We start from the raw sequence: 27,790 nt of genomic DNA, 5'->3' as shown, positions 1-27,790 counted from the left end.
TTCGAATCACTATCATAAGGGCCGAAACACCCAGTGTCAATGTAACGTTAGAAGAAACATCCTGTGTTCAAATAGAAAAGCAGCTAACATATGTACTTGTGTGTAGCCACTGGGTGATATTCTTTGAACAACCACTGTCAAAAAACATACAATGCTATCTAGATTTGGGAGAATGGAGTTAAATCAATTTCAACTAGTTTAAAAAATTGTGGTTGCCTGTATACACCCAACAAAAAATTATGTAAACTTTGAGTAATGTACTTGTTCACATTTGAAGCACTCTGAATACTAACCCCACAGTAAAGGATTACATCAGAATCAGTTGGGTTTGCTGTACTCTGGGATTTATTAAAAAAATAAAAATGTTTTTACTTTTTTGTGATATGTTTGTGTGTTGGTTATTGACACTATGAATGGCATGAATTGTGCATAATATGAAATGAATAAACGTCTATATATTAGATAAAGACAAGAAGGGCGTTGTACATAATTAATTATATTGTTGCACTAAAGGTAGAGGGGACACTAGGTCTGGATATCTGAGGGAGGGGTAGCTATTCACTCTTCTTTTGTTTTTTATATGTATCTTCTCCATTTATGAGTGAATGCTCCCTGAGAACAATACATTGTAGGGGACAACTCTTCTTTGGTTAACCTGCCACCCTCATGACAACTCACCAACAAAGCCCTACAGTGACAACTTATCTCATAACAATCACCCCACAACCAGTGCCACCCTGATTGTCTTGATATAACAGCAGGCATAGACACACCAGCATACTATCACCATGTGTCACATGCACCCTTGAAACTGCACCCGCTCACTTCAGTACAAGTCAAAGAAAAATAAAACCACACAGTGCCAGACTCCCTGCCACCAACGACAACACAAGAGGCAACCTGAGTGCCTTTGACATACCTCCACAAGGTACCCACCTGGCTCGCATCCACTGCATCCCACCTCGAAAAACATGAGGAACTCGCAAAGACATGCATTGCATCAACATTAAGATACTGGACAGCCATTACAGCTCCTGCATGGAACAAGGAAGTACGCATGGACCACACAGTGTTAACCTCTGGAACTACAAAAGTGTGAGCAACCATCAATATCACAACAGCAAAAATGAGCAACAGAGAAATCACAGGCAGCAAAGCAAACAGATTACAAACACAGTACAACATGCACCCTGGAAACAGGTGTAACTCGGCCCTAGGATGTGTGCCCAAGTGGGGACAGTGATTGCAAGCATACAAGTCCTGCACACCCACTGGCAGGACTCATGTGTGCCTTTGGGTCAACCTTGGAAGCAGGGTAGGAAAATGACACCACATGAAGAGGCGATGTCCTGGGAGTGGAAGTACAAGTCTGGTAGCTGATGTGAAGGGTGTCAGAGGGCAAGGGAGAGGCAGGACACAGAGTGATGATTGCCTAGCAGTGGAGTGGAGAGAGAGAGAGAGAGAGAGAGAGAGAGAGAGAGAGAGAGAGAGACAGAGAGAGAGAGAGACAGAGAGAGAGGTGGGGGGGACGGTGCAAGTAGGAGACTGGCTGGTGAGGAGATGAGGATGGGTGTGTCTGACCTCACAGTGGACGAGGGCAGAGAGAAGGTGGCCAAGAAGGGAGGAAGATAGAGACATGAACAATTGTGAAAGAAGCCGCCTGGTCAGAGAGCTTGGAAGGCACATACATGGAAAAGTAGCACATGTAGTGGGTAGTGAAGAAGAAAAGTGGATGATGGAGAAGAGCAGACTTGCAAAGGAAGGCCACCTGTGAAAGGTCGATCGGCAGCTTTACATCTAAGAAACAACATGCACAACCCACCATGGCATGCAAAGTGTAAAGAGACCAATGCATGCAACATTCCTGCAAATAAGTGCCGACAACCACTACAGATACCCTGCACCAACCCCCTGTTGGACACCAATGTAAATGGACTTCAGCACAATATCCAGCTGTCCACTCACCCTCCAACAGACCACAGTGCAGTCACTGGATGAATAAGGATCACTGCAACACTTGGGACATTGTATTTCATCAGCAATAATCACTAAGAATGCAGACTGCACATATGTGTTAAAATTCCATCAACCCATTGTTACCTGCACATGCCATCCTGTCGTCCTCAAGGCAACTATGGCAGTTGACATCACTGTGTACATCTTGGCTACATCTTCAGTCCTGCACTCATCAATCCTTTGAGAGGGCAACACCACATCTCTCAAGGAAAAAAAATAACAGCCAAAATAAGTCCATCTTGGATTGGGGAAATAAACACCACATGTCTCCATCCTGGACAGGGGTATGAAAAAATAAAAATAATGGGTCCGTCCTGATCAAGGGGTCCATAAAAACAAAAAACAAACCACACCGATCAGGTAAAAAACAAAAAGTCCATCCTGGACTGGGTGTTAAAAATATTTCCCACCTGGAGGGTCCAGGGCAAGGGGCATGTCAATAACCACATGAGTGGACCACTAACAGAAATAAGGAAAAAAAAGTAGAAAAAAAACCTTCATGGCCTCATGGACATCACAGCAACGGTGGTTCAAGAGGTGTGGGTGTGCTGGGCTCCCCATCCTGCGGTTGACCTGCTTTTGGTTGTGGTGGTGGATCCAATCCATGCATTGCCAAGGCCTGGTATACATTGGCCATGGCCAGTCGTAACACTGATGGATGCCACCAGCACACCAATGGCGGTGATGTCTCGATGCACTGCCTAACAAATGGCAACAGAGTCTTTATGCACACTCACTCGTGACGCATCAAGTTGCTGGGACAGTGTTTGCCTCAAGGCATCCATCTCCTTGTGGAGCACTGCCCTTGTGGCCAAGAGTTCATACAGGGCAGTCCTTAAGCTTTCCCTCTCTTGGCGATGCAAACTACAAGATGCCTCTTTCTCGCGCCTCATGGCTTCTCTATGTGCCTGAGCATCTGCATGCAGGGACTCCTGCAGACACTTCAGATCAGCCAGTTGGCCCTTGATGTTGGCCCCAGTATGTGGGAGTGGCTTGAGGAACGCATGATCTGCAGCCGTTGTCCTTCCCAGGAAGCTGGTGGGGTCATGTTCTTGGCCATTTTATCCACGCCCTCTGCAACTGTGTCCAACACATTCCCATGTCGGATGGTGGCACGCAACATATGCTGCTCCCACACTGTCTCTGTGCAGGCCTACATTGGCTTGATGCAACCCTCAATTGGACATCAGCTCTAGAACCTGATGCCAACTTATGGGAGGGTGGCCTTGCAGCCGTTCCAACCACGGACATGGGGACCACCACTGACTGGCCTTGTGAAGCAAGCTGCACAGCCGCAGACTCAACGGCCCTGTCTTATCTGCCCTTTGGGGCATTCACCTTCTTCCTCTGTGAGGCAGACACTACTGGTTCTGCATCCAAATCAGCTGAGTCAGAAGAGTCCGAAGAGGCTGCAGCACGACTGATGATGGTCTGTACGACCAGTGGGTTTTCATGGCGAACGACACCACGACCTTCACTGGTGGTCTGACGTACCAACGACTCTTCCTCCTCCTCTTCATCTGGTCCATCCTCTCCTGCACATGGGCAGAAAATGACACATTGAGACATGTTCCTCCCGACAAAAATATACATGTTCATCAAAGTGCAGAGAGAGACAAAATGGCAGGATACACACGCATCTGACAATGTGATGTACCACACAATAAGCATGCCATCAGTGGACACATTGACGTACATAAGTGCAACACACAAAAGGGGGGTCTGGAAGTCTCTCTACCAGCACGAACACAGCCCATTGACCTGTTCTTGGGTGGATGGCTGCCAGGAGAGTCTCAACCAAGTCTTTAGCTCACTGTCCCTTTCACAGAGGAGAAATGTCCATGCGTATCAGTCTTTGTTCTGCCCAGGGGAAGTCCAGCACCGAAATGCCTGGCAATTCCTCTGTGAACAAGAGTACCAACAGCAACCCCATACATGTTTTTCAGCCTTGTTGGGCATCATCAGTGAGGTGGAGCTGTGCCTCTCCAAGAACAGTGAGCAAGGGGTCCACGTCTGGATTTCCCTGGTAACTTAGGGTGAGACCCAAACATAAGTGGCATACGCATTGACTGATGATCAATGCAACTGTCATGTCAGCACATGGGGCATTGTAATGGTGAATGACATCACATTGCATCAGTTACCCAACAAGTCCATTGATACTACTGCCATCAAAACATGACTCACAAAACAAGATTTCAACTTGGAAGTCGACATCCATATCCAGTCAATACACACATGTATACTGTTCAACCATTTAGCACCATCACTACATGCCTGAGATGGTAAACTATCAAATCCTTTTAAAATGGCTAAACTGCACCTGTTGCTGCTTTGGGACACAGCATACATGCATACACTCACTATTGCCATTTACACCATCCACCCAACATCACTGCCACATGTGACCTTAATGGAATCATGCACACTGGCCAGGACAGCACTGCCCCATCGTTATGCTGAGCGCAGTCTGTGTACAATGAACAACGTGATGTGTGCATCGAAGATGTGAGCGCTGTCAAAATCACAAACATCTCAGTTTAGGGCTCCTGGTATTTGGCAGGAAAGTGACCACACATATGACTGTTACTGTGTGCTGTTTCACATCAATGTCAATACCATGTCTCACAGCACCCTGTGTGTGGCTCCATGTCAGCGTTCAGTCCCCTGCTGTATGCCTAGCAGAAGTCAGCGATATGGATAGTAATTAGACAGCATGTGTGATGACAGTGCCATTCACATTATGTTGTCAGATGAAGCGTCAGTCGATGACTGGCCATGAGTGAATGCCTAACAGTCGCTAACTGTCGTTTATTATAATACTGTCAGCCACTGGCCACTCTCATCTCATAGAATGCAAAGTGCTACTGCACATCATGGGTTTATGTTGAGCACAATATTTGTCCTGGGTATCCCCTTGCACCAGCACTATGCAAATACTGCCATAAATAGTGAATTGTGTCATATGCATCTACCACGAGTGTGCCATACTGTACACAATTTCAATGGCATGCAACAATCAAGGAGTTCTCCTCATATGCAATACTCCACTGTGATACACCGACGCTACATGGGATTCACTGACTGTAGGCCAGCACTGAGTAGAGACGCAGATGCCAGCACTGTCAGCAGAAGCATGCCCCTGCTCTTTTGGCGATGCCCCACCCATGATGCTGAGGAGGGTGTCACTGTGTAGATGTAGAGCCCATGCAAAATATCCGAAGCCATCTTTGTCGGACATACGTATGATGGTCTTGAACAGTCCAAGAGTAGCATGTAAGTGCAACAATCATTCCCTACTGTAATGCCTCTGGGATAGGTGCCATTGTTTGCAAATAAGTCCCTGTCTCTGAACATCATCCCAAGATGATAGGCCACTTTCTATGACCATGCATGCTTGGACTGTGAACCTGCACCTCCTGACCTACATCTCACATTACACAAGGTGCAACAGGGCCATCTTGCCACATCTTATTGAGCAATGTTGCTGGCATGTCTTTCCTCATCAGACAGATGACGCAAGTGTGGACAAGTATGCACGCCTCAAGTACACAGACAGGCCAATGTATGTGCAAGTGTACAGCAGAATGATTGAAAAGGCATGTGTCTGTCATGTTTCAACTGATGAACAAATACAGGCCTTTTAGGTGAGACAGGTGCTTCTGATTTCAAGTGGATAAACATGTTTGAACTACTACCTTGCACATACTTATAATGGTATGCAGACAGGCATGCTCATTGCCATGATCAATGCCCATTACTGTTCATATGGGCTGGCTAGGGACATATGCTTTTCACATTCCAAGAATGGCAACCTCTGCATGATGTCCCACAATGAGCAATTGTCCACCATGTAGAGTATGGTCTAACCCCTTACACCATACAAGTGTAAATGCATGAACATCACGCCTGCTACTCGGGGAAGTGGTCTGTGGGAACTGATGCAATGTCATTCGGGACACACCTCAGGGTGTAATGTCAAACAGATATGATATGCATCATGACAAGGCATCCCATGGGAGCATGTGACAATTTGAACATGCAACTCAGCATCAAATTATATGATTTGTCAACATCTATTGCTGATACCTGTTGAGCTATGAATAGTGAAAGGCTGCATGAATGTAGCATACAATAGTACATGTAGGTGTCGAATGAATTGGCCATGGCACAGCAAGGTATCCTGTGGGTGATGTGCGCCTGTCAGGGGGCACGTCATGGGGTCTGGCTATTTGCACATGTTATTGACATTGATGCCCTGCATGCTTGTACTGTCACTGCTGTGTAAACCAGCAAACAGTGATGTGTACTGTCACACAAACAGGTGCCCACCATACAGAATGAAAGACATGTGGCATGAGTTTAAAAATGAGCAAACATGCATTCCCAAAGGAAGTTATACAACGGCAGCCAGAAGCAGCACTACACATATATGGTGGGGTCATACACAACTGGCAAAACGTATGATGCACAAGAAAAGCCACACTCCAGATGTGTCCTAATAGTTCTCCATGCCTTCCACGCCTTGCACCTGCTCAAGTGTGATGACTTGACTCGTGGCCTCTTCATGCAGTGTCAGCTGCTCCTCCTGTGATAGTCCCCCTTCAGTGGCCAGTGCAGAAGACAGGTTGAGACTTTGCTTGTGCTTGGTCCTACATGTGAGATCATTCCACCGCTTCTGAACCTGTTTAGAAGTGCGCATCTCCACAACTACAGCGTTTTTCTAGTCTGTGACCAGCTGCCAATGCACCATCCGTTGTGCAGGAATATGGGCGCTCCCCGCATACTGGCACATGTCACGATAGTGATCTGTGAGGTAGTTGATGAGGATCTGGAGCTTCTCGTCAGTGAAGTGCCTCTTACTCTGCTGACCTGTCTCCTGTGCTGTGTCTTGAGTTGAGCCTCTTCCTGCTCTGCAGGTTGTCCCTTCTTGTACGAGGGGCACTAGGTGGTGCCTCACCTGTCTGTCTTTGACCACGTTGGCCTCAAGGTGCAGGGTTACCTGTAGCCTTGGGCCCGCCACGTCCTCCTGGAGCTGGGGCAGATGTGTCCTCACCACGTCCCTGACTCCGACCCCATCTGCTCCCTTTCCCTCTTGGGGCCTTTACATTCAATATTCAGGTGTAAAGGATAAATGGAAGGCACACCAAGATCTTGTTCTGGGCAAAATGAGGAAGGGAATAGTCTACGTGATGTGCAACATAGATGTGTGGTCCAGCAAGGCTCCAATGTATCCCGAAGTTAAAATAAACGGTACGTGATACGCAGTGGCACCCCAACACTCAGAAATTGCATATGCGATACCCGGAAATCTTCTGAAAAGTGAAAAAGCAGCACAGGATACGCAGAGGCAGCCCAACATTCAAAAGTTGCATATGCAATACACTGCAGGCCTGAAAATTGACAAAAAAAGCATGTATGTGCAGAGACAGCCCCCAAAAGTAAAACTACGGTATGCAGTACCTGAAGGGAAAGGATTGCGTGGCACCCCAAATACTTGTAAACGATACTCGTCCGTCTTCGTTCCTTCACGCGCACAACCAGTGTCGCGCATTCGGGTTCCTATGTATCCCTGTCAATGCCGTGAGCCGTGTAGGCACGCTGCATGCAGCACGTGTCACGTGACTTACGCGCTAAGGGCCTTTACCCAGTATTCAGCTGCCGACGTAGCTAGACATGGGAGAACCCACTCTCCTGCCTCTGTACCACTTTACCTGCCTCCTCCTGCCCTGTGCTGCCTGCCACCTTGCCATCTACTGCTGCCTGTCCAGTGTCATTGTCTGCTGCCCACCTGCACTGCGTTGGAAGTGCCCACTGACCTGCCACTGCCTGTTATCTTGTGTCCGGCCATGTGACCACCTCAGCTGCTGTGATAGACTCCCACCTTTCGATTCCACCACCACTACTCCACAGCCCATCTCCAGGACCACTTTGCCCAACAACACCTGCCTCAGGAGTTGCCATGTCTGCACCATCTTCCTCTGACTAGAGGGGCAACCCCACAACAGCGAGGCAGAGGGTTGCAACTTCAGCTCCAAGGAAGTTGGCATCCTGGAGGATAAGGTCCCAGAGAACTATTATGCCCTTAACGACCTTCCGAAGCAACGCAGCAAGGAAGGACGCAAGCAGATCTGAGGCGACATAACAACTGCTATCTGTGCAAAGCGGGTGGCAGTCCGCTGCACCAAGAGCATCCAGAAGCACTGGGAGGACCTCAAATCCAGGATCTACACGAAGGCCTTGCAGACCCTGAAGGCGAGTATGATATGATATGCCATTTATAACGCGCCTGTACACAAGTGTACTCTTACGTCCCTCCCCTTTTCCACCATACTGTATTGACGTCCCTTGCGAGGGACGGGCGACTGAACCTTTTTTCACCGGAAAAATCTTCTTCCCTTTAAATTTAGAGGCACGCAGGGGAACGGCCCTCGGAGCATGCGCTCGCCTGACTCCGCCCACCGGCACCACTCCTCAGTCCCCTTTTCCACGTCGACAGGAACAGGCCGAATTGACCAGCACTCCTGGCTTTGGCTTAGGCCATGTAATACCAAACACTTTTCCCCGGATATTCTTCTATTTTTGTCTTCTTCTTTCCATTTAGGTACTTGGTCCTCCGACGCCACGCTCCTCCCCGGCGCATGTTGACTTCAGTGGGTTTCAGCAGGTGTCCATCCTGCAAGGGGCTCTTCCCTACATCTGACTCCCATGCTCTTTGCCTCCGCTACCTTGGCCTCGACCACGGCTGGGAGGGTTGTTCCGCGTGCAACGCTCTGACTCCACGTGCACTGAAGAACAGGCTATCCAGGTGGAGGGAGCTCTTCCAGAAGTCACATCCGGACGACCTAAAGGACTTCGTCAAACAACACTCGAGGCAGAAAGAAAGGCCTCTATTTACCATTGCACCCTGTAAAGGCGACTCCTTCCCAAGGAAGTGCCCGACCGGGAGGAACCTTTCGGGTTCTAGCACCAGCACACCTACCGAGGCTAGTCCAGCTACCAGCCTCATGGCCGAGTGGTCTCCGGATCCTCCTGGTGTCAGTGCTGTGGGACCGCAAGGTTCTTTTACCAGGCTTGCCCCTGAGGGGCTACGCCCCAATACCAGCATCATGTCCGAGGGGGCGCCTTTACGCAGCAGTACCAGCACCCCTGCCGAGGGCAATACGCCTTCCAGGTCACGACCTGAGGTGCGGGATAAGCCTTCTGGTCCAACACTAAGTGTCTTGGACGGGGCTGGTTATGGCGAGCCAGGTGCCACGACGTGCAGTTTGACAAAATAGCCTTTGCACCAGACAAAATGGCCGCTCGCCCGATACCCCCTGTGACCGAGCGGGTGGAGGAACGGGTCACAAGGTGGGACTGGTGTCAACCAGGTGCGTGGCCTACAGTTTATTCATCAGCAGCGCAGGGCAGGTTCCCCCTGCATCCCAGGCAGAGTGTGCCCAGGCTCCAGCAGCCGTTAGCCACTCCGTCAATATCAACTGCCACTGCTACAGCCTCCGAGGACAGGTTCTTCGAAAGGTTTCTAGGGTTGATGGGAATACCCCAGATCGGGGTCATCCTCCGGGATGCCATCAGGGACATGCTCCCCCAGGTCACCCCACCGGCACCCATAGTCATTCCTCCCATGGCTCTGCCGCCACAGGCCCCAGCGCAGCCTCCGCTGCCCCAGCTGGCTCCTCCGATTCCGCTTCCCTACCTCCGACAGTGCAGGCGGTTCCACAGCAGCCACCAGCTCTGATCTCCACACCGCAGCCCACAGCGCCCAGTACTCCTCCACCAGCTCCTGACCCTCTGAGCACGCTGGTGGACATGGACGAGGAGAAGGACCCTGACACGTCATCTTCAGCCAGGGCCTTCCACGAACGCCTTGCAGGTTTGGCAGAATATTTGTGCCTGCCTCAGCCCGAGGTAGAGCAGCCCGAGAAGCGGGTCTTGGCAGAAGTCCTCACCCTAAAACCCCCCTACCAAGACAGGGATCCCTTTGCAGAAAGACGTAGTCACCCTGGCCAAAAAGGGGTGGCTCAAGACGCACTCGGCCCAGCCTACCAACCGGCGCCTTGACGCCAAGTATAGGCAAATGGAGGGGGATACAAACTTGCTTTCGGCACATCCTTAACCACACTCTTTAGTGACCGCTGCAGCGTCACTCTATTCAAAGCCTCAGTCGTCCTCGGTCACCTCGCCCTCGACGCTGCTAGGCAAGGAGGAGAAAGTCTTGGAGGCGTACAGAAAAAACCTGTTCTCCACCGCCTCTCTGCACCTGCGTCAAGCCAACACTGATGCCATGTTGGCTGCCGCTAACCAAAGGCTCTGGTGGGAAATAGCGGCCTTCCTCCTGGAACTTCCGGCACAGAGCCAAGCATGCTTCAAGGCAGGCCTAGGAGAATCCAGGCTGGTAGCGCAGGACATCATGGAGTCCACCGTGGCCCACATCGATACCTCTTGTCACGCCATCTGCATCCCCACGGACATGAGAAGGACGGCCTGGCTCCGGGCTACTAAGTTTAATCCCGATGTCCAGGCATGCATACTGGACCTTCCATTCGAAGGCAGTGACCTCTTCCACTCCACTATGGATGAGGAATTGGATAAAAAGAGGAATAGCTGTCGCGACCACTAGCTCGCTGGGAAGCGCCTACCCCAATCCCTGCACATCTACACACATATCAAAAATCCCCATTGGGTCACATAGGCTTCATGGGCACTGTTTGGGGGCTCATGCCAGTTCAGGTGTAAATACTGGGAAACACAGTTGGGTGCAGGCGTGGCGCATCTGGCACCACATCCATTTTCCAATGGGTAAGGTCGAGGGTTGATCACTTCCTGTCTTCCCCCAACATGGAGAAGGACTGAACAAACAGCATTGGATGCTGCAGGCCAGCTTTTGGGTTTGTCTGAGAGGCTTTGGGCGTGGTCAGGTGTAGCCAGGTATATAAACCACACCCAGGCCAGTTCTCGCTTCGCGTTATTCTGCTTGGCAGCGTGACGTTCACCTGTACCAGCTCCTGCAAGAAGAAGAAAGAAAACGTTATCCCAAGGAACTGGTCATCGTTTTTGCATACTTACCAGTGGATTAATCCAACTAACGATCTTGAACCTGCAAGTCTTCGGGTACAGCTCCGGTCTGGAAAAGTCACTGCACCGCAACCTGTGGAAACAATAAAGAAAGAACAGTAAGTGCCACGCACATACAAAGCAGCGCGCATCAAGCCTGAAATATTGCGTACATACAGGTCTGCACTTAAAAAAGCATGAAAGCCGGGGTGGCGCTGTGGAGCAGCCCAAGATGGCTGCCTAGCCTTTCAGCTCCGTGCGGCCTCGGCATTCATCTGCTCCCATCTGCGGTTCCCGATATTGTGAAGGACTATCGGCTGGCTTAGTTGTTTCTGCCACTGCACTGGACATTTTGTGCGATTTTGGTCTCGATCGGCCCACCTGGGACCTGGCTGGCGGTCCTGTCGGATTTGGGCCTAGCACTCCACCCGGCCCCGGCGGTTGCCTAACATCCGGCCCTCCCGCCTGGCCTGCCTGATTCCCGGGTCCCCTCCCCGCTCCCGCTTCCCGCCGCTTTGCAAAATCGCAGCGGGTGCCTGGGGGTCGTGCTGCGGACGCCACCAAACTGGGGATGCCACCTGCTGCGTCAGTGATCATCGTGACCTCCCTGGTGCCGACGACACAGAGGATCCTATCGCCCCGCTGCCGCGGCGGACCAGGTGAGCGGGGGCTGGGGCGATGGGCGTCGAGGCCTCTGCCCGCTGTCTGCGACATTACGGGCCTGTACTGTCATAAGGAAGCGGCCCTCACCATATTGTCTGCCCACTTTCCCGCTGACAGTGTCGCCGCCTCTGCCCACGCCCTCCTAAGAAAGATCCCGCTGGCACCCCCATGCAACCTGTACACATAAGGAGGCCGCGATCGCTCGCCATCACAGCCTTGCTGCTCCACTGCTGACTCTTTGCTATCCACGGCGGTCCCCCACCTGCCTCCAACCGCCTACCGCCACCGAAGGATACTGCGTTTGAGCCTGCCGGCCCCGGCCCATATCAGCTCTTCACCCTACCCATAAGTGGGCCCTCACTGCAGCCGAGCCCAGCACAACGACAATGCCTAGTAGAAATAAGGCGGGGGCCCAAGGAGGTACAATGGACAAGTACACTAAAGCGGTTCCTCGAGATGAGCCAGCCAGCACATCATTGTCACAGGACGAGCCAGACTTAACCCTGCACCGAGCGGTCGAGGCCCCTGACCACACCCTGCTAATGGAATCCATGGCTAAAAACTTTGCCTCCTTCCATGAAAAATTAGACGACATCAATGCTAATGTCGCCTCACTTAAGGCTCAAGTGGATCAGGCGGGATCGAGGATCACCGAAGCGGAAAATAGGATCTTGGTGAACGAAGATGGCATCACCGTGCTCCAGGACACTGTGGCCTCCCTAACGTGCGACATGAAAGGTGTCAAGGCAAAGTGTGACGATCTGGAGTCGCGCTCCCTTAGGAACAACTTGCGCATCATCGGGGTCCCTGAAAATGCCCTCAAGGGGCGGATGGAGGACGCAGTGGAGAAACTCCTCAAGGACCTACTGGACGACCCTGCCCTCTATCCGTATTTCACAGTTGAGCGGGCTCATCGGGCCCTGGCTCCACGCCCCAGACCCGGCGACATCCCCAGACCCATTATCGCCAAGATTCTCAACTACCGCGACAGAGATCTCATCCTCCGCCTGTCGCAGGAAAAGGGAGACCTGCGATTTGAAGCCCATACGGTCAGAATCTTCCCTGACTTTTCGCTGGCGGTGCAGCAGGAAAGGCACCAGTTCTTAGGCGTCAAAAAGCTGCTCAGGGAGCGCAACATCCCCTACGCCATCCTGTTCCCGGCACGACTAAAGATTACCCACGATGGTAAGATCTTCTTCTTCACTGTCCCTGACGAAGCAGTGAAGTTCATTGAATTACATATACCTCTTCCCGGGCCGCAAGCTGACCACACGCCATAGACTACACAGCCTACGATGTGTTAAAATGTCCACGGATCCATGACTTTTGATGTGTTTAATGGCAACCCCACCATGTCCACTCAATAACTGCGGCCTCTTGCCATGTGTATGCGGGTCACAGGCTAGCTCCTACACTGCTTCTTTGCCTTCTCCCTCACCTGGCCCCTGGAGCTACCTCTGTGCCCTGCTCTCTCTTGTGATGTCATCTTGCCAGAGCGTTTTCTCTGGTCTCAGAGGCTGTCTATGATACCTGTTTTACCCCAACAACACACTCGGGAGAGCATCTGCTGCCCCACATCAAGCCACAATGCCGGCCGCACGGCACCAGCGCCCCCCGTTGCAATGTTTGCTTTCACTTTTATTTTGTTCTTTCTATTGACTGGCCCCTGTTGGGCTAGGATGTGGCCCTATCCACGTTGGATTTGGTCCTCCGACCTTTGGTTTCCGGTCAGAGCAGGCCCAAGGGGCTTCGGGTGTGTTTTGGGGTGGGAGATCTGCACTGCATGTTGGGGTTGGGCAGTGAGGGTTGGGGGGTGACGTAATTGGGGTTGTGTTATCAGTTAAAAACATGGCTGAGAGACGCATTACCTTAACTCTAACACTACTGTGCACACGGCAAGTGCATAAGGAAAAATCCTTACGAATACTACCACTGGGATGTTCCATGATATATTGCTATGGCTCTGAACATTGTCACATGGAATGTTCGTGGCCTAAGCAATTTCACTAAGGCCCGTAGGATAACTGCCTATGCCCAGTGACATGGCGCCAAAATCCTCTTTCTCCAAGAAACCCACGCTCTCGGGCGCCTAGCAGCATGTCTCGGCCCCACGTGGGGCAACAACAGATTCTATACAACGTACTCCACCCAATCCAGGGGGGGTCCTTACTCTAATCCATAAGTCAGTCCAGTTTTCCCTGCGCTCCAGCCACATTGACTCTGAGGGTAGATACGTGATCCTCCATTGCTCACTCGCTAATATGGAATGCCTACTAGTGAACACATACGCCCCGAACTTTGATGCCCCTGAGTTCTTTGATGCCATCACCACCACGCTTCTGAAATATATTGGGATTCCCATCATTTGGGGCGGGGACACAAATTTGATCCTAGACAAACACCTGGATAGGTCTGAGACGGCCCGCAGAGCCCCACCACGGGCAGCCCATAGGTTACACGCCCATATTGACACACTAGATCTCAGAGATGCATGGAGAGCTCTCAACCCACAGGTTAGAGAGTACACTTTTTACTCATCGGTACACGACAGCCTCTCCAGGATCGACCTGTTCCTCATATCGAGCTGCATGATGGGCAGGGTCATGGAGACCAAGATACTACCGGGCACACTATCGGACCATTCACCGGTAACACTCCAGACAACACTGGGACACGACCAGCCCCCCTGCTCCTCTTGGCGATTTAAGTCGGAGGCCCTGCTAGACATAGGGCCTCATTACGAGTCCGGCGTTAACCGAGGCGGTAAATCCGCCTGGTTACCGCCGGACTCGTATTACCATTCCGCCTCCGTGATTCCCGGAATTACCGGGGCATTACAACCCCGGTTTCCCGGGAATCACGGAGGCAGAATGGCGTTAATCCCCATTCCCATTGAGTCCAATGGGACTCAATGGGAATGGGGATCATGGAAACACCGGCAGCATCTCGTAATGCTGCCGGTGTTTCCTCGTCCGCCTGCAGGCGGCGGTGTTAAACCCGCCAGGTCAAACCTGGCGGGAACATCACCTCCCGCCTGCAGGAGTCGGGATCAGGCGGTCCGGAAACAATGGTGGCGGCGGGTTTACCGCCACCGTTATTTCCGGACCGCCTGATTTGTAATGAGGCCCATAGTCTTTAAAGCCGATATCTTAGCTGACATCAACACCTTCTTCGAGTGCAAAAACAGGCATGACACCTCTGATGGAGTGCGCTGGGAGGCATTCAAGGTCTTCATCAGAGGGATGTGCATATCTAGAGAGGCTGGGGTCCTCAAGGCCATAGAAGGTAGCTTGCAACAATCAGAAGCGAAATTAAAAGAGCTTGAGAGGGCATACGCCACCTCCCCTTCCCCGACTGCACTGGCGCAGATCAGAGCGGAATTAGAAACGTTCGAGTCTCACGCCCTAAGGGAAGTTCGGTACTTCGCCCGCCCTGTGGCGGCCAGGAAGTACGGTGAGGGAGATAGGCCGGGTAAGACACTGTCCAGACTGGTCCGAACTGAGGGGGGCAGGAACCGCATTGATTGCATCAAGGACACACGAGGCACCATGTGCTGGTCCGACCAGGATATCCTCGGGACATTCACCACATTCTATACGACCCTGTATGGCCCCACAGCAAGAACACAGCCTGCAAGACACCGACTACCTGTTAGATCAGATCCCCATGACCCTCCTCTCCCACGCGACCAGCGACCTCCTTGAGGCCCTATCATCCTCGATGAAATAACCACGGTCATCTCGAACTGCCCCAGGGGCAAAGCGCCAGGCCCCGACGGCCTCACCTCGGAGTTCTATCGGGAGCATGTAGCCATTCTGGCACCCAGACTCCTGGAGGTGTGGAACGAATCCCTAGAGTCAAACATCCTACCACAATCCATGCGTGAGGCGCTTATAACTGTGTTACCCAAGCCAGGTAGACCGTTGGACGAATGCGGGTCTTATAGGCCCCTTTCTCTGATCAACACTGACACAAAAGTATTTGCCAAGATCATTGCCAATAGGTTTCTTCCCATTATGCCCCACTTAGTCCACCCCGACCAGAGTGGCTTCGTGCCCGGCAGATCCACCGCCCTAAATATCCGTCGCCTGTTAAATGTTCTGGCTAGAATTGACCCCAACGCGCAGGCCGTGGCGGTCACCCTCGATGCCAAGAAGGCATTTGATACATTGTCCTGGCAATGCATGTGGGCGGTTCTCCACAAAATGGGAATTGGCCCACGCATGAGGTCGTACATCAAACTCCTCTACACAAGCCCCGCAGCCAGAGTCCTGGTCAACTCCAGGGCCTCGGCCCCCTTTGCTCTCCACAGAGGTACCTGCCAGGGCTGCCCGTTTTCGCCGATACTCTTTGCGCTCGCCATAGAGCACATGGCTGATAACGTAAGGGACAAAGATACGCGTAAAGGTGTACGTCTCCATGATACTCCCGAGATCATTTCTCTATATGCCGACGACGTGCTCCTATTTATTAGAGACCCGGCTGCCCACCTAGATCCGATATTGAGAGACATAACCAAAATTGGCACTTCCTCGGGCTTCACCATAAATTATTCCAAATCCGAAATCTTCCCGCTCACCCCGTCCACCACACAACCGTCCTGCGAATTCCCCCTCCGATGGTCACCGGGAGGCATCAGGTACCTTGGAGTGCAGGTGTCCCTCACTAAAGATTCACTGTTGGCTGACAACTATGTGGCTGTGGCGCAGCTTGCTGAGGCTCAAATGTTGAAATGGCGCAGTCTCCCACTCTCTTTGTCGGGTAGACTATCTCTAATCAAAATGATTATGGTCCCTAAATTCCTCTACGTCTTCACAAATGTGCCGATCTGGCCCGGAAAGCGATATTTCAGGAACTTACACGCTGCGTGTGCCCAATTTCTGTGGCACTCGGGCGCGGTTCGTAAGAAATGGCAACACATGACTCTTCCCTATGGTAACGGGGGTTTCACCGCCCCCGATTTTGCCAAATATTGGACAGCTGCGCAGGCCCAACACGCCACATACTGGTACATGTTCTCCGACCCCCCCCACCCCTGCATGTGAAGCTCGAGAAACTGGCGAGCGAGAGCGTTAATACCCTCTCCCTCATCCTCCATCACACATATCACGTCGGCGCCCCGGCAGACCCTGTAGCGGCCACTGTTAGGGCCTGGAAATATATCTTGCAGATACAACCTGACCACCACCCGTACTACAAATGGCTGCCCATCTGGCAGTTCCCGGGCCTCAGCCCTACACATGATAAGCTTTTAATGAAACACTGGCATGATCTAGGCTATTGTGCCCTGACCGACTTTTACCCTGACGGGAAGTTTATCACACCGCAGACGTGGCGCCCCGGACAACTAGGTACTGCATTGGAACTGCTACAATACTACAGGCTGAGGGCGGCGTTCCGCGCCTGGTGGCCCTCATACCCAGATGAGCCTCCAGACTCACCGGAGATCCAGTATATATCCAACTCGGCTGGTGCTAGGGGGATAGTGTCCGCACTGTACAAACTGTTGATGGCCGACCCCACAGATGTGCCAGTCAAGGCGCGAGATACGTGGAGTGAGGAGCTGGGCCTCCCCATCACGGACACAATGTGGGGGAAAATGTGCACACACACTCGGACCACCTCTCTGAATGCATAGGTGCATGCAATACAAGCTCCTTAACAAATATTACACACCTCAAAGACTGGACAGGTTTGCACACACCCAGGCCCGCACCTGCCCTAAGTGCGGTTCTCCTGCTGCAGATCATACTCATATGTTCTGGTCCTGCGACACGCTGGGCCCATACTAGAAGGCCATAATTGAAGCTCTCTAAGACATCACAGCGTCCCGTATCCCTGCAGAACCCCTAGCTGTACTGTTCGGCCTGTGGGATAGCCCGGAGTTGAGGAAAATGTCTAGGTTTCTCAATGTTGCCACCATAATAGCCACAAAATGCATATTACAATGTTGGAAGCGCCGACCCCCCCCACCCTCGTTTGAGATGTGGATGAGGGCACTCACCTGGACTCAAATAACCTCCCACTGACCTCCCTCCCCAGGAATGTGTGGACGGAATTTTGTACATATTTAAATAACAAAGACGACCTAGAACTATTGTCCTCCCCTCCTCCTGGTGATGTAAACTAATCAACTGATGTGCCGCTTGGAGATGGGCAATGGCCCCACCGGTACCTACCTAACATTCCCATGTATTGCACTACTATGTATGTATATGTTACTCTTGCTATGCTGTACAGTGTGTTGATTGTCTGTTCTCTCACCATGCCAATAAATAAAAGTTAAAAAAAAAAAAGCACGAAAGCCATTACTACCAATAAAGGCAGCAGAAAAGGCATAGAACCGGCTTGCAAGGAAGGAAAGCATAGAAAAACACGCGCAAGAAGAAGGAAAGCACAGTAGCATACCGCAAGATAAAATCCTACGCAAAGAAGGAGAACGATACAGAAAAGAAACAAGACAGCCAAGGAAAAGCGTATTCAGTGTAGAAGCATGCACTGTAACATTGGCATAGCATAAACAATAACTGAACATTAGAACGAGCAGCGTGCTCAGCGCAGAAGCACGCATTGAGACTGTGGCAAGGACTAGGTGGGATTACCACCATGTTGCCAGAAGCAAACCATGCCACAGCAGGTCTGGGCTGGAGTCAGGCTACGACCAGTGAGGTAACTGGTCTTCTACACGCGCCCCTGTTTGAAGAAGAGGCAGGATTGAGAGCGCCCTTATTCTATAAAGAAGGTGAGCGTAGTCCCAAAGGTTTTGGGTCACAGGGAGGGTGTTGGGAATCTTGTTACCCTTCTCCCTAACCTTAGTGTTCCTAGCACAGGGGGAGTTCCTCCGCAGCAGTCGCAGTCCTTGGAGGTCCCTGTCCAGATCCTTGAGGGAAGGGTTCCAGGTGCTCCTGCAGAGCTAAGGTGAGCGTAGCAGCTCACAAACCGCAAAGTCTTTATCGATTCTTACTAAGTCCACGCCCAAGGCCTACACCCAGTCACAGCAGTGCTATGACAAGTGTTAGGCGTTCGGCGGGTTCCGGGGCTTCCAAAAACGTAGGTCCAAACAACCCGACCGCTCTCTGAGTCAGCACTGGAGGAAACAACAAAGGGGGGGCAAGGGATTTTTCCAATCCCCCCTCCGCCGCAGCAGCCTCATAGGGAAAGAAGGCATGACACGCCCCTTCGGGTCCACCTGTCTCTGGTGGGGGGCAGGCTTGCCCTTCATGTGCAATTTTGGTGCCTGAATTTTTACGGACCCCTGGATCCTCTCCGTAGTCTCCACTGGGTACCTTCCTCTCTTCCCTCCTCGCCTCCTCTCTCACAGATTGGGACAATAACTCTGCTGGCGGGGAACCGGTCGCTCGTCGAGAGCCAGGCAGTGAAAGAAGTCCCTGCCTCCCAGCGAGGCTTGGGCTTCTATTCCAGGATTTTCGCCATACAGAAAAAGAACCAGGCTGGCCTGAGGGTTGTGTTGAACCTTTACACCCTCAATCTCTCCCTCCCTCTTCAAAAATTCAAGATGGTTACTCCAGCTCTTATTGCGGAAACAATGGATAAGGGAGACTGGATGTGCTCCCTGGATCTGAAGGATGCCTATCTACACGTCCCGATTTGGCAGCCACATCGTTCCTTACTCCGATTCAGGATCATCAACTTGGCGCCAAGGGTATTTACCAGGTTAATGAATGCAGCAGCGATCTCCTCAGGGCCATCATCTCTACCCATACCTGGACGACTCTCTGGAAGCAGTCCACTATACTGCCTCCGCGCTGACGAACACACCAACAATTGCAATGTGTGACTATACACCCTCTACATCTGGAAGAGACACATGCGTTTGGATGTTTGGCAAAGTCAAGTTGTGGCATTGTCATTTCAGGGACTTTGATGTGATCTGTCATGGTGCTGCATGTGTACTCGATGTGTGCGCATGCCACGTGTATGTGCTTGGGGCTATGATCTACTCACGTGGCTTGTGCAATTGATGCATGTATGTGTTGCATGCTCATAGGTCGGGCTTTGAGGGAGGTATGTTGTTTGCTATGATTGTGTCGACAAATGCCCAAGCAGGTGTTGGCATGGCCATGCTGTGAGTGGTGCAATCATGAGTGGATGACCTGGGGTTCACCATCAATCTCAAGAAGTCTCAGCTGTGGCCCACGCATACCTTGACCTTCTTGGGCCTCATCTGGGACTTGGGCTCCGTGAGAGTCTTTCCCTCGGAAGACAAGATTGTGGCCATCAAGAGAGCTACAGCTCACTTCCTCTCCAGGCCAGTCACCTCGGCCTGCTGGTACCAACACCTATTGGGTCTCATGGCAGCGGTCCTATTGGCCATACCCCACACGCGACTTAGGATGAGGAGATTACAGCTGAACTTCGTAGCTTCATGGAATCAGCAGAGGGGCTCCCAAGCGGAGTCTGTCAACATTCCTCCCTCTCTCCACTCGGACCTTCAGTGGTGGCCTCGGGACTTCAACCTGTGGCAGGGCAAGCCCTTGCGGCAGCCAGCCCCTGAGGTCACAGTGACTACGGACTCTTCCTGGGAGGGCTGGGGAGCCACCCTAGACAACCACAGCATCCATGGGGTCTGGACTTAACAGGAACAGGAGTCCCACATCAATTGGCTAGAATTGAAGGCCATCTGGCTGGCTCTCAAGGACTTTCTCCCTCTCATCGAGGTCAAGACAGTCCTTATCCAGACAGACAACTCCACCAGCATGTACTACTTCAACAACCAGGGGGCTACCAGATCTCCCCCGCTGTGCAACTTAGCAGTCAGCATGTGGGAATGGGCTCTGGAGAACAACATCTACCTCAGGGCTGTCCACCTCGCGGGGAATCCAACCTGGAAGCGGACAGGCTCAGCAGACTGGGGGCGGCCAATTGCGATTGGCAATTGAATGACTTGGTTCTGAGGGACATCTTACTCAGGTCGGGGATCTCCCAGGTGGATCTGTTTGCCTCTCCGGACAACAGGAAATGTCAGCAGTTCGCCTCCTGGCAGGTGCAGGGCCCCGGCTCCTGTTGCCGTCCAGCCCATGGGGTCAGGTGGGGGTGTTGAGGTTTGTGTCCATGCTGCAACCCTATCCAAAGAGCATGAGGCTGTGCAGGCCACTGTGGCATTGCCTGTTCAAAATCCTGTCCCTGGGCCATCAGATGCAGCAGTGCGATCCTTCCAAGATGGCTCCACCCAGACCAGCATCCCCTTACTAGCTGATGTATCCATCAGGAATCAGGTGCGGCCCCTGCTGGCCAACCTCACGAGGCAGACCGCAGTCATTTGTGATGATGGGTAGGCTACTCGTGGTATGCTTGCCCATCATCACAATGAGATGTGCCGCCTCATGGCCTTGCTGGCAGTTGGCCTGTTCTCTGGTAGTCTCCATGGGCTGTTCACTGCCGCAACGCCCTGCTCAGGTTCCTCCTCTATGCGCCAGTCATCCACTGGGGTGCCTTCCGGCCCACATATCAGCACAGCACCCTGTGCATCAGTCCCACCCCCAACACCCCGTCTGGTGGATCTAATGTCGCTGCCCGAGGTCCAATATTCATCAGCTGAGGTGGTCACTGTGCCAACCCAGGCACCGACACAGGCACAGGCAATGGAGGGTCAGCAGACACCTCTGAGCAGTGCAGGTGCTGTGGGCCCTCAACAATTATGATTTCGTCAGAGGGCATACTGACAGAGCGTACCCTGGGCACGGTGGCAGCAGGTGGCAAATTCGAGGAGGCAGACTGTCGCAGGGCAAACCATCCCAAAGAGGCAGGTGGCAACTATGAGGCAGGAGGACCAAGTGGTGGCGTTGAACACTGTTACTTCTGTGTTCAGTCTGTACCAGAGGCAGCTTCTGGCAGAGAGGCAGTAGGCACGGGAGGCGCAGGTGATGGTGGGCAGGGCTGAGGTGGCGCTGCGTCGGGCATAGAGGTGGGCTGCCATCCTGGAGGTGACTTGGAGGTCGGTGCGGGAAGTGGAACACAATATTTTGTCCACCCTGCAAACCCTCCAGACAACAACGGAGGCCCGCATGAGGGAGGAAGACATGGCCTGTGAATCAGCCCTGGTCGACAGGTTGTCAGATACTGATGAGAACGACTAGCCCAGTGCCTTTGTATATAGTTATTCAGGTATAGGTTTCATTTATGTTTTTTAATTTTGCCCTGGACTTCAGTGACTTTCCTTCCCCGTTTTCCATGTATATAGTTCTTTAGGTATAGGGTTCTATTCAGTTTTCTTCATTTACCCCAGACTTCATTCTTTCCCAGTTTTTGTTGTATGTAGTTTTATTCAATACAGGTTTTATCCGAGTACATTCCACACTTCATTCAGTTCATTTTTGTGTCTGCACTTTTGATTGTTTACATTTCACCCAGTGCCGCTCTTGATTGCAAGTCATGTGTATTGTAGCGTGCCTGTGTGTTTCATATTGTTTCTGTGATGTTTGCGGGTGGTGGGATGCAAATGTGCCTGGCATGTGGGGGTGAGGCCATCAGACAATTGGAGGCAGCACTGGATGGTTTTCAATTTCCATTGCATGTGCACAATCACTGCGTGTTTTGCATTAGTGTGTCAGTGAGGATGGCGTAGAGGAAATCTCTTGTGTGTGTGTGATGATGTACATACAGGTATGGATGCTGTGATGTGTGGATGTTTTATGTATTTTTTGGTTGACTTTCATTGTGGATGGAATATCACCTGGTCATGTGTATTTGCACGCTTTCACATTGTTTTCATTTCAGGTCCACTGTTGTTGATGTGTCCCCTTTGCACATGCTTGGAATTGTGTATGTGCCCACACTCTTCACTGTAGTGTGTATTTAGCATTGTGTGTGCTGCGGTGGGAGGTGGGCTCCCTGTGGAAGGGTGGCCTGGACACATCACTTGCACATCTGTTATTTCATTGCTGTGTCCCTCCCATGTCATACTCACACAACCACCAGCACGTGCAGCTACACACTGCCTGCTCTCATGTCTTGCTCCGCCTCATCTCTGCCACTGTAATACAGTTGTGTCCCATGTGTGCTGTTTCTGTGTGGCAGCACACATTTCTTGTCTTACTGAGTCATGCACTCTCGGACCGACCTCCGGTGATGACCCAGGCACAGATTTGTGATGTTGTCATCTCTGAAAGGGACTTTGCTACCCTTACCACCCGGGTTACTTTTGCTCAGGCTGTAACACGCCTAGTCGTTTTCTGTGGATCTGCCAAATGTTTCATTCTGTTTGCTTATGGCCTCAAAACACATTCAGTCACTATGCTTTGATGCCTTTTTGATGAAACATGGCCAAAATGCACATGCCACTTAGCATTGCATTCACATGTCACATGTGGATGGAGTGGCCACAGTGTTGTTGGTGCAATATTGTGATGTCCAGTTGAGGTGCTGCAGAGTCGGGTCTGCCCGGGAGTGGTAGCGGATGCACCAGTCCTGGATTGATCTTCAGTGCTTCCAGATGATTGTGTCAGTGGCTGACATGTTGGAGGTCTACTTCATGTTGCAGGCAGACCATAGAGGTTCAGGTCGTTGCAGCCATACATTGGACTGGTAGGGTGGGAGACTGTCAGGGTGCTGACTGGGGTGGTGGCGGGGGTGAGGGTGGGGTCGGGAGGGGGGTGTACTGTCAGGGGGCTGCCTGGGGTGGTGGTGGAGATGAGGGTGGTGTAGGCAGGGGGTGTACTGTCTGGGGGATTACTGGGGTAGTGGCGGAGGTGAGGGAGGCTGGTGGGTGGTGTCAGGGCTTGAGGGGGCTGCCTGGAGTAGTGGCGGAAGTGAGGGGGGCTGGTGGGTGGTGTGAGGACTTGGGGGGCTCACTTGAGTAGTGGTGGAGGTTAGGGGGCTGGTGGGTGGTGTGAGGACTTGAGGGGGGCTGCCTGAGGTAGTAGTGGAGGTGAGGGGGCTGATGGGCGGTGTGAGGACTTGAAGGGGGCTACCTGGGGTAGGGGCTGAGGTGAGGGGGGCTTGTGGGTGGTGTGAGGACTTGAAGGTGCTGCCTGGGGTAGTGGCAGAGGTGAGGGGGTCTTGTAGGCGGTGTGAGGACTTGAGGGGGCTGCCTGGAGTAGTTGCGACGGTGTGGGGAGGGTGGTGTACTGTCAGGGGCCTGACTTGGGTAGTGGAGGAGGAGATAGGGACTCGTGGGTGGTGTCAGGACTTAAGGGGGGTGCCTGTGGTAGTGGCGGGTGGAATGGGGGCTGGTGGGTGTTGTGGGGACTTGAGGGGGCTGCCTGGGGTAGTGGCAGAGGTGAAGGGGCTGCTGGGTGGTGTGAGGACTTGAGGGGTCTGCCTGCGATAGTGGCTGAGAGGAGGGGGGTATAGGGAGGGAGGTGTACTGTCAGGGGGCTAACTGGAGTGGTGGCGGAGGTGAGGGCATTGTGGGGAGGGGGAGTACTGTCGGGGTGCTGACTCGGGTGGTGGTGGAGGTGAGGGGGGCTGGTGGGTGGTGTGAGGACTTGAGGAGGCTGCCTGGGGTATTGGAAGAGGTGATGGGTGCTAGTGGATGATGTGAGGGCTTGAGGGGGCTGCCTGGGGTAGTGACAGAGGTAAGGGGGGGGCTTGTGTGAGGACTTGAGAGGGCAGCCTGGGGTAGTGGTGGAACTGAGGGGAGCTGGTGGGTGGTATGAGGACTTGAGGGTATCAGGTAATAATGTCCCCATACATAATGTCCCTATACATAATGTTGCCAGGAAAAGCCATTGGCGACATTATATATGCTGCACCCCTTGTAAAAAACTAAAACACAAATTCAGGGGTTCTGGGGGCATCCCCTGCATGTTCAATATAATAATGTCTCTGCAAAAAATGCCGACTTTTTTGTCAGGAGACATTTTTGCAGGGACATTATTACATGGAACCGACTTGGGGGGGGGCTGCCTGGGGTAGTGGCAGAGGTGAGGGGGGCTGGAGGGTTGTGTGAGGACTTGAGGGGGCTACCTGGTTTAATGTTAGAGCTGGGGGGCTGGTGGGTGGTGTAAGGGCTTGAGGGGGCAGCCTGGGGTAGTGGCAGGCTGGTGGGTGGTGTCTGGGCTTAAGGGGGCTGATGTGCAGTAGGGTTACATGCTGCCGGTTTCGGTGCCTAAGGAGTAGGGGGGAGGGTTTGCAGTTTCACAGGGGTGCAGCCATTATTTATGTGGGGGCTCGCACAGTTTCGCAAGGGTGCAGCCTTCCCTTACAAGGGAGCTTGCGCAGTTTTGTAGGGTTGCAGTCTTCATTTTCGAGGGAACTCATGCTTTTTTGCCTGGGTGCAGTCTTTACTTACGAGGGGGCTCATGCATTTTCACAGCGGTGCAGCCTTGGCTTACGAGGGGGCTCATGGGTTTGCGCTGGGGTGCAGTCTTGACTTACGAGGGGGCTTGTGTGTTTTCGCAGGGGTGCAACCTTCATTTATGAGGTGGCTCGTGCAGTTTTGCAGGGGTGCTGGATGGTGCATCAGGGTTGGACGCAGAGGTTTGCGCAAAATTTGGTCTCTTGCTATGTTTTTGGTTTGCGTGTGGGTGTGTTGTGGTCATTCCTCACGCAGTTAGGTTTTCTTTGCAGGTCGGGTTGGAATGCGCTTTAGAATCCATGAATACGTGCAACGTGCAGAGGGTAGTTTGCGCATAAGGCCTCGCAGAGTCATTTTCAGCATGCTGGGCTTTGCTGGATTTATTCAGGGAGTCCACGAATAGGGCCCTCAGAGTATAGACGTCCCTCAACCCACTTTATTACAAAAGGTGAAGGAGGTAAATCTCTTATCATTGCCTGTATCACCTTTATGATTGGGATCACTGTTGTTTTATAGAAGTGTGAGACCTGAGTATGTGGTCGCATAAGTCATTGCCAAGAGAATTTACTGTGCATGAAAAAGCAAAGTATAATTGTAAATTCAGTTCGAAACGTTGCATTTGTTGAATATGCATGCTGTTTAACCGGTTCCACGTGTTTTCATAGCAGGAATTGTATACCTTATTTTAATTGTGTAGTTTTCACTGCACCGTTTTCACCTTTTTTTAATCTAAATGGGTGGTCCCCCAAACCTCCTATCTAACCCATCCCGCCACCTCTCCATGCAACTTCCCACCCCTTCCTCCTACCGGCACCACTCCTTGCAACCCCCTCTGCCCCCTCTCAATCCCCTAGCTCAAATAAACAACACACATGTAGTTAAATCAAAACAGCGAAAACGGCCACGGTGCAAACTACACATTTAAAATGACAGAGTAAAATACCTGAGATTAAAACACGGTATGATATGATATGATAGTTTATTTATATACCACACCCAAGCTCCAACAGACCCATGTCACGATAGATAGCAAGGGAATAGGGAGCACCCAACCTCAGCTCCTACACCAGAGGGAGAGAAATAGACATACCCAATCACATTATATAATGCTCATTATTAGGATACAACTGGCAGTGTGCCCTGCCATCACACACCAAAGTCAGACGGCCAGTAAAGGAATTCAGCAACAACCCCACCTACAGGACTACAACTCAAATGGAAGATGTATTGGAACCAGGATACACTAACCCAACAATTATATCTCTGCATACTCAACCCACCCACAACCTCACACAACCATCTCTCGCTGAGCAAACCGCACGCACTTTACCACACTGCATCAACAACAAACAAGCAACACATAAACAGCACCTAGAGCACACGAGGACTCGCCCAGTCCGATACTCGCACCAAAGCTCAGCGCACGGTGTATACCGAACTGAAGCCGCCAACAGCACACCACTTCTCCCACTCTCCTTCTCCCCCTCCAACCGACTAACGGTACCCGCCCCCCCTCTTGTTTACAGATCCGCCAGAGCGCCTGGCGACCAACTCCGTTGGTGATGTGCGTATAGAAATACCTTTAACATTAACATATAGCACCTATACACAATGTGTTTCAAAGCACTTCTAGGGAAGGGAGGGAACAAGGGAAAATACAATGACATTCTTACAGGCCATGAACAGCAAGGATGTGAAACTATCGTACTCGGCCTGACGACATTTCAGATTGTGCAAGAGCTAAGACATAGATAAGAAGGGGGGTAGAGAGTGGGAAGGAAATGGAAACAGACAGGCGACTACCGTACTAGGCCCGACGACATTTCTGGTAGAGCCGGAGAAAACAAAAGGTGAGGGAGAGGGGTGCAGAAAGGGAGGGGAGGAACAAAACAAGTGACTATCGTACTAGGCCTGACGACATTTCAGATAGTGCTGGAGGGGGTGGGGGTGGAGGAAATAAACAAGTAAGGGGAGGGAGCAGGAGACAGGCGAGGTTGCTATCATACATGGTCCAGGGACAATTCTGATAGAGTAACTGCATAGAAGAGAATAAGAGGGGAGGGGGGAGATAGGAAAAGGGAGAAAGGGAGAGGAGGAGAGAACAGAGAGTAAGAGTGAAGAAGCAAGAGGGGTGAGCGAATACAATTGCAGAAGTCAGTAGTAACACATAATGTTGTAAGCCAGGCTACAAGATGAAGATGGGAACAGCATGATTCAGGGCCACCATGAGTACAAGATGCAAAAGAAATCCAGCAAGAGAGTTGAGAAAGGGTGACGCACCCCATGAATCAATTAAGTCCATAAAAGTCAAATGCAGCATTGGCCACAAGACGGTGATGGTGTAACCAGAATGTATCAGGACAGAATCCTGCAGCAGTAGGCTGGAGGGGGGGAGCAGGGTAGAAGAATCAAGCAAAACAGGCAACACCTTTGTGCGAATAGGGTGGGGGGCACAAGGGAAGATCACGGGGGCGGGGGACCAGAGGTACGCGTGTTTGGTTAACTATATCGTTAAGAATGGCTTCTCCCAAAAGATAAAAACGTTTGAGCGGTGTCAACACCTTTCTTTTGCCATTGCAGGTGTCCAACACAACAACTGACAGGAAGCATGCAGACATGGCTTTGGAAAAATATGTCACTGAGGAAGTAATGAACATCGTGGGCTGTTTCTTCAATTCCCCGTTTTCAGACAACAGCACCAGCCTGCAGGTGAGAGAGCAAGGCAATGCAAGCGGAACAAACCTGACTTCAAACAAGCCGTCCCCCAAAATGAGGCTTCTCTCTGCTGGTCCGAAG

General features: G+C 51.8%; 1 protein-coding gene across 9 annotated transcripts in view; it reads left to right on the top strand.

The window, feature by feature from the left end:
* ITPR2 (inositol 1,4,5-trisphosphate receptor type 2) overlaps positions 1-27,790 on the top strand; it is a 4,412,221-nt gene that overhangs the window by 2,695,855 nt on the left and 1,688,576 nt on the right. For all 9 annotated transcript variants that reach the window (XM_069628470.1, XM_069628469.1, XM_069628465.1 and 6 more), the window contains one exon: positions 27,575-27,703. In XM_069628470.1, coding sequence (XP_069484571.1) covers positions 27,575-27,703 — 129 coding nt within the window. The remainder of the gene's footprint in view (positions 1-27,574; positions 27,704-27,790) is intronic.

This window comes from Ambystoma mexicanum, chromosome 12 (assembly GCF_040938575.1).
Source record: "Ambystoma mexicanum isolate Mex_15411 chromosome 12, UKY_AmexF1_1, whole genome shotgun sequence".
Taxonomy (NCBI): Eukaryota; Metazoa; Chordata; class Amphibia; order Caudata; family Ambystomatidae; genus Ambystoma; species Ambystoma mexicanum.
Note: the sequence above shows the minus strand (reverse complement) of the source record. Positions and strands in the feature narration are given on the sequence as shown.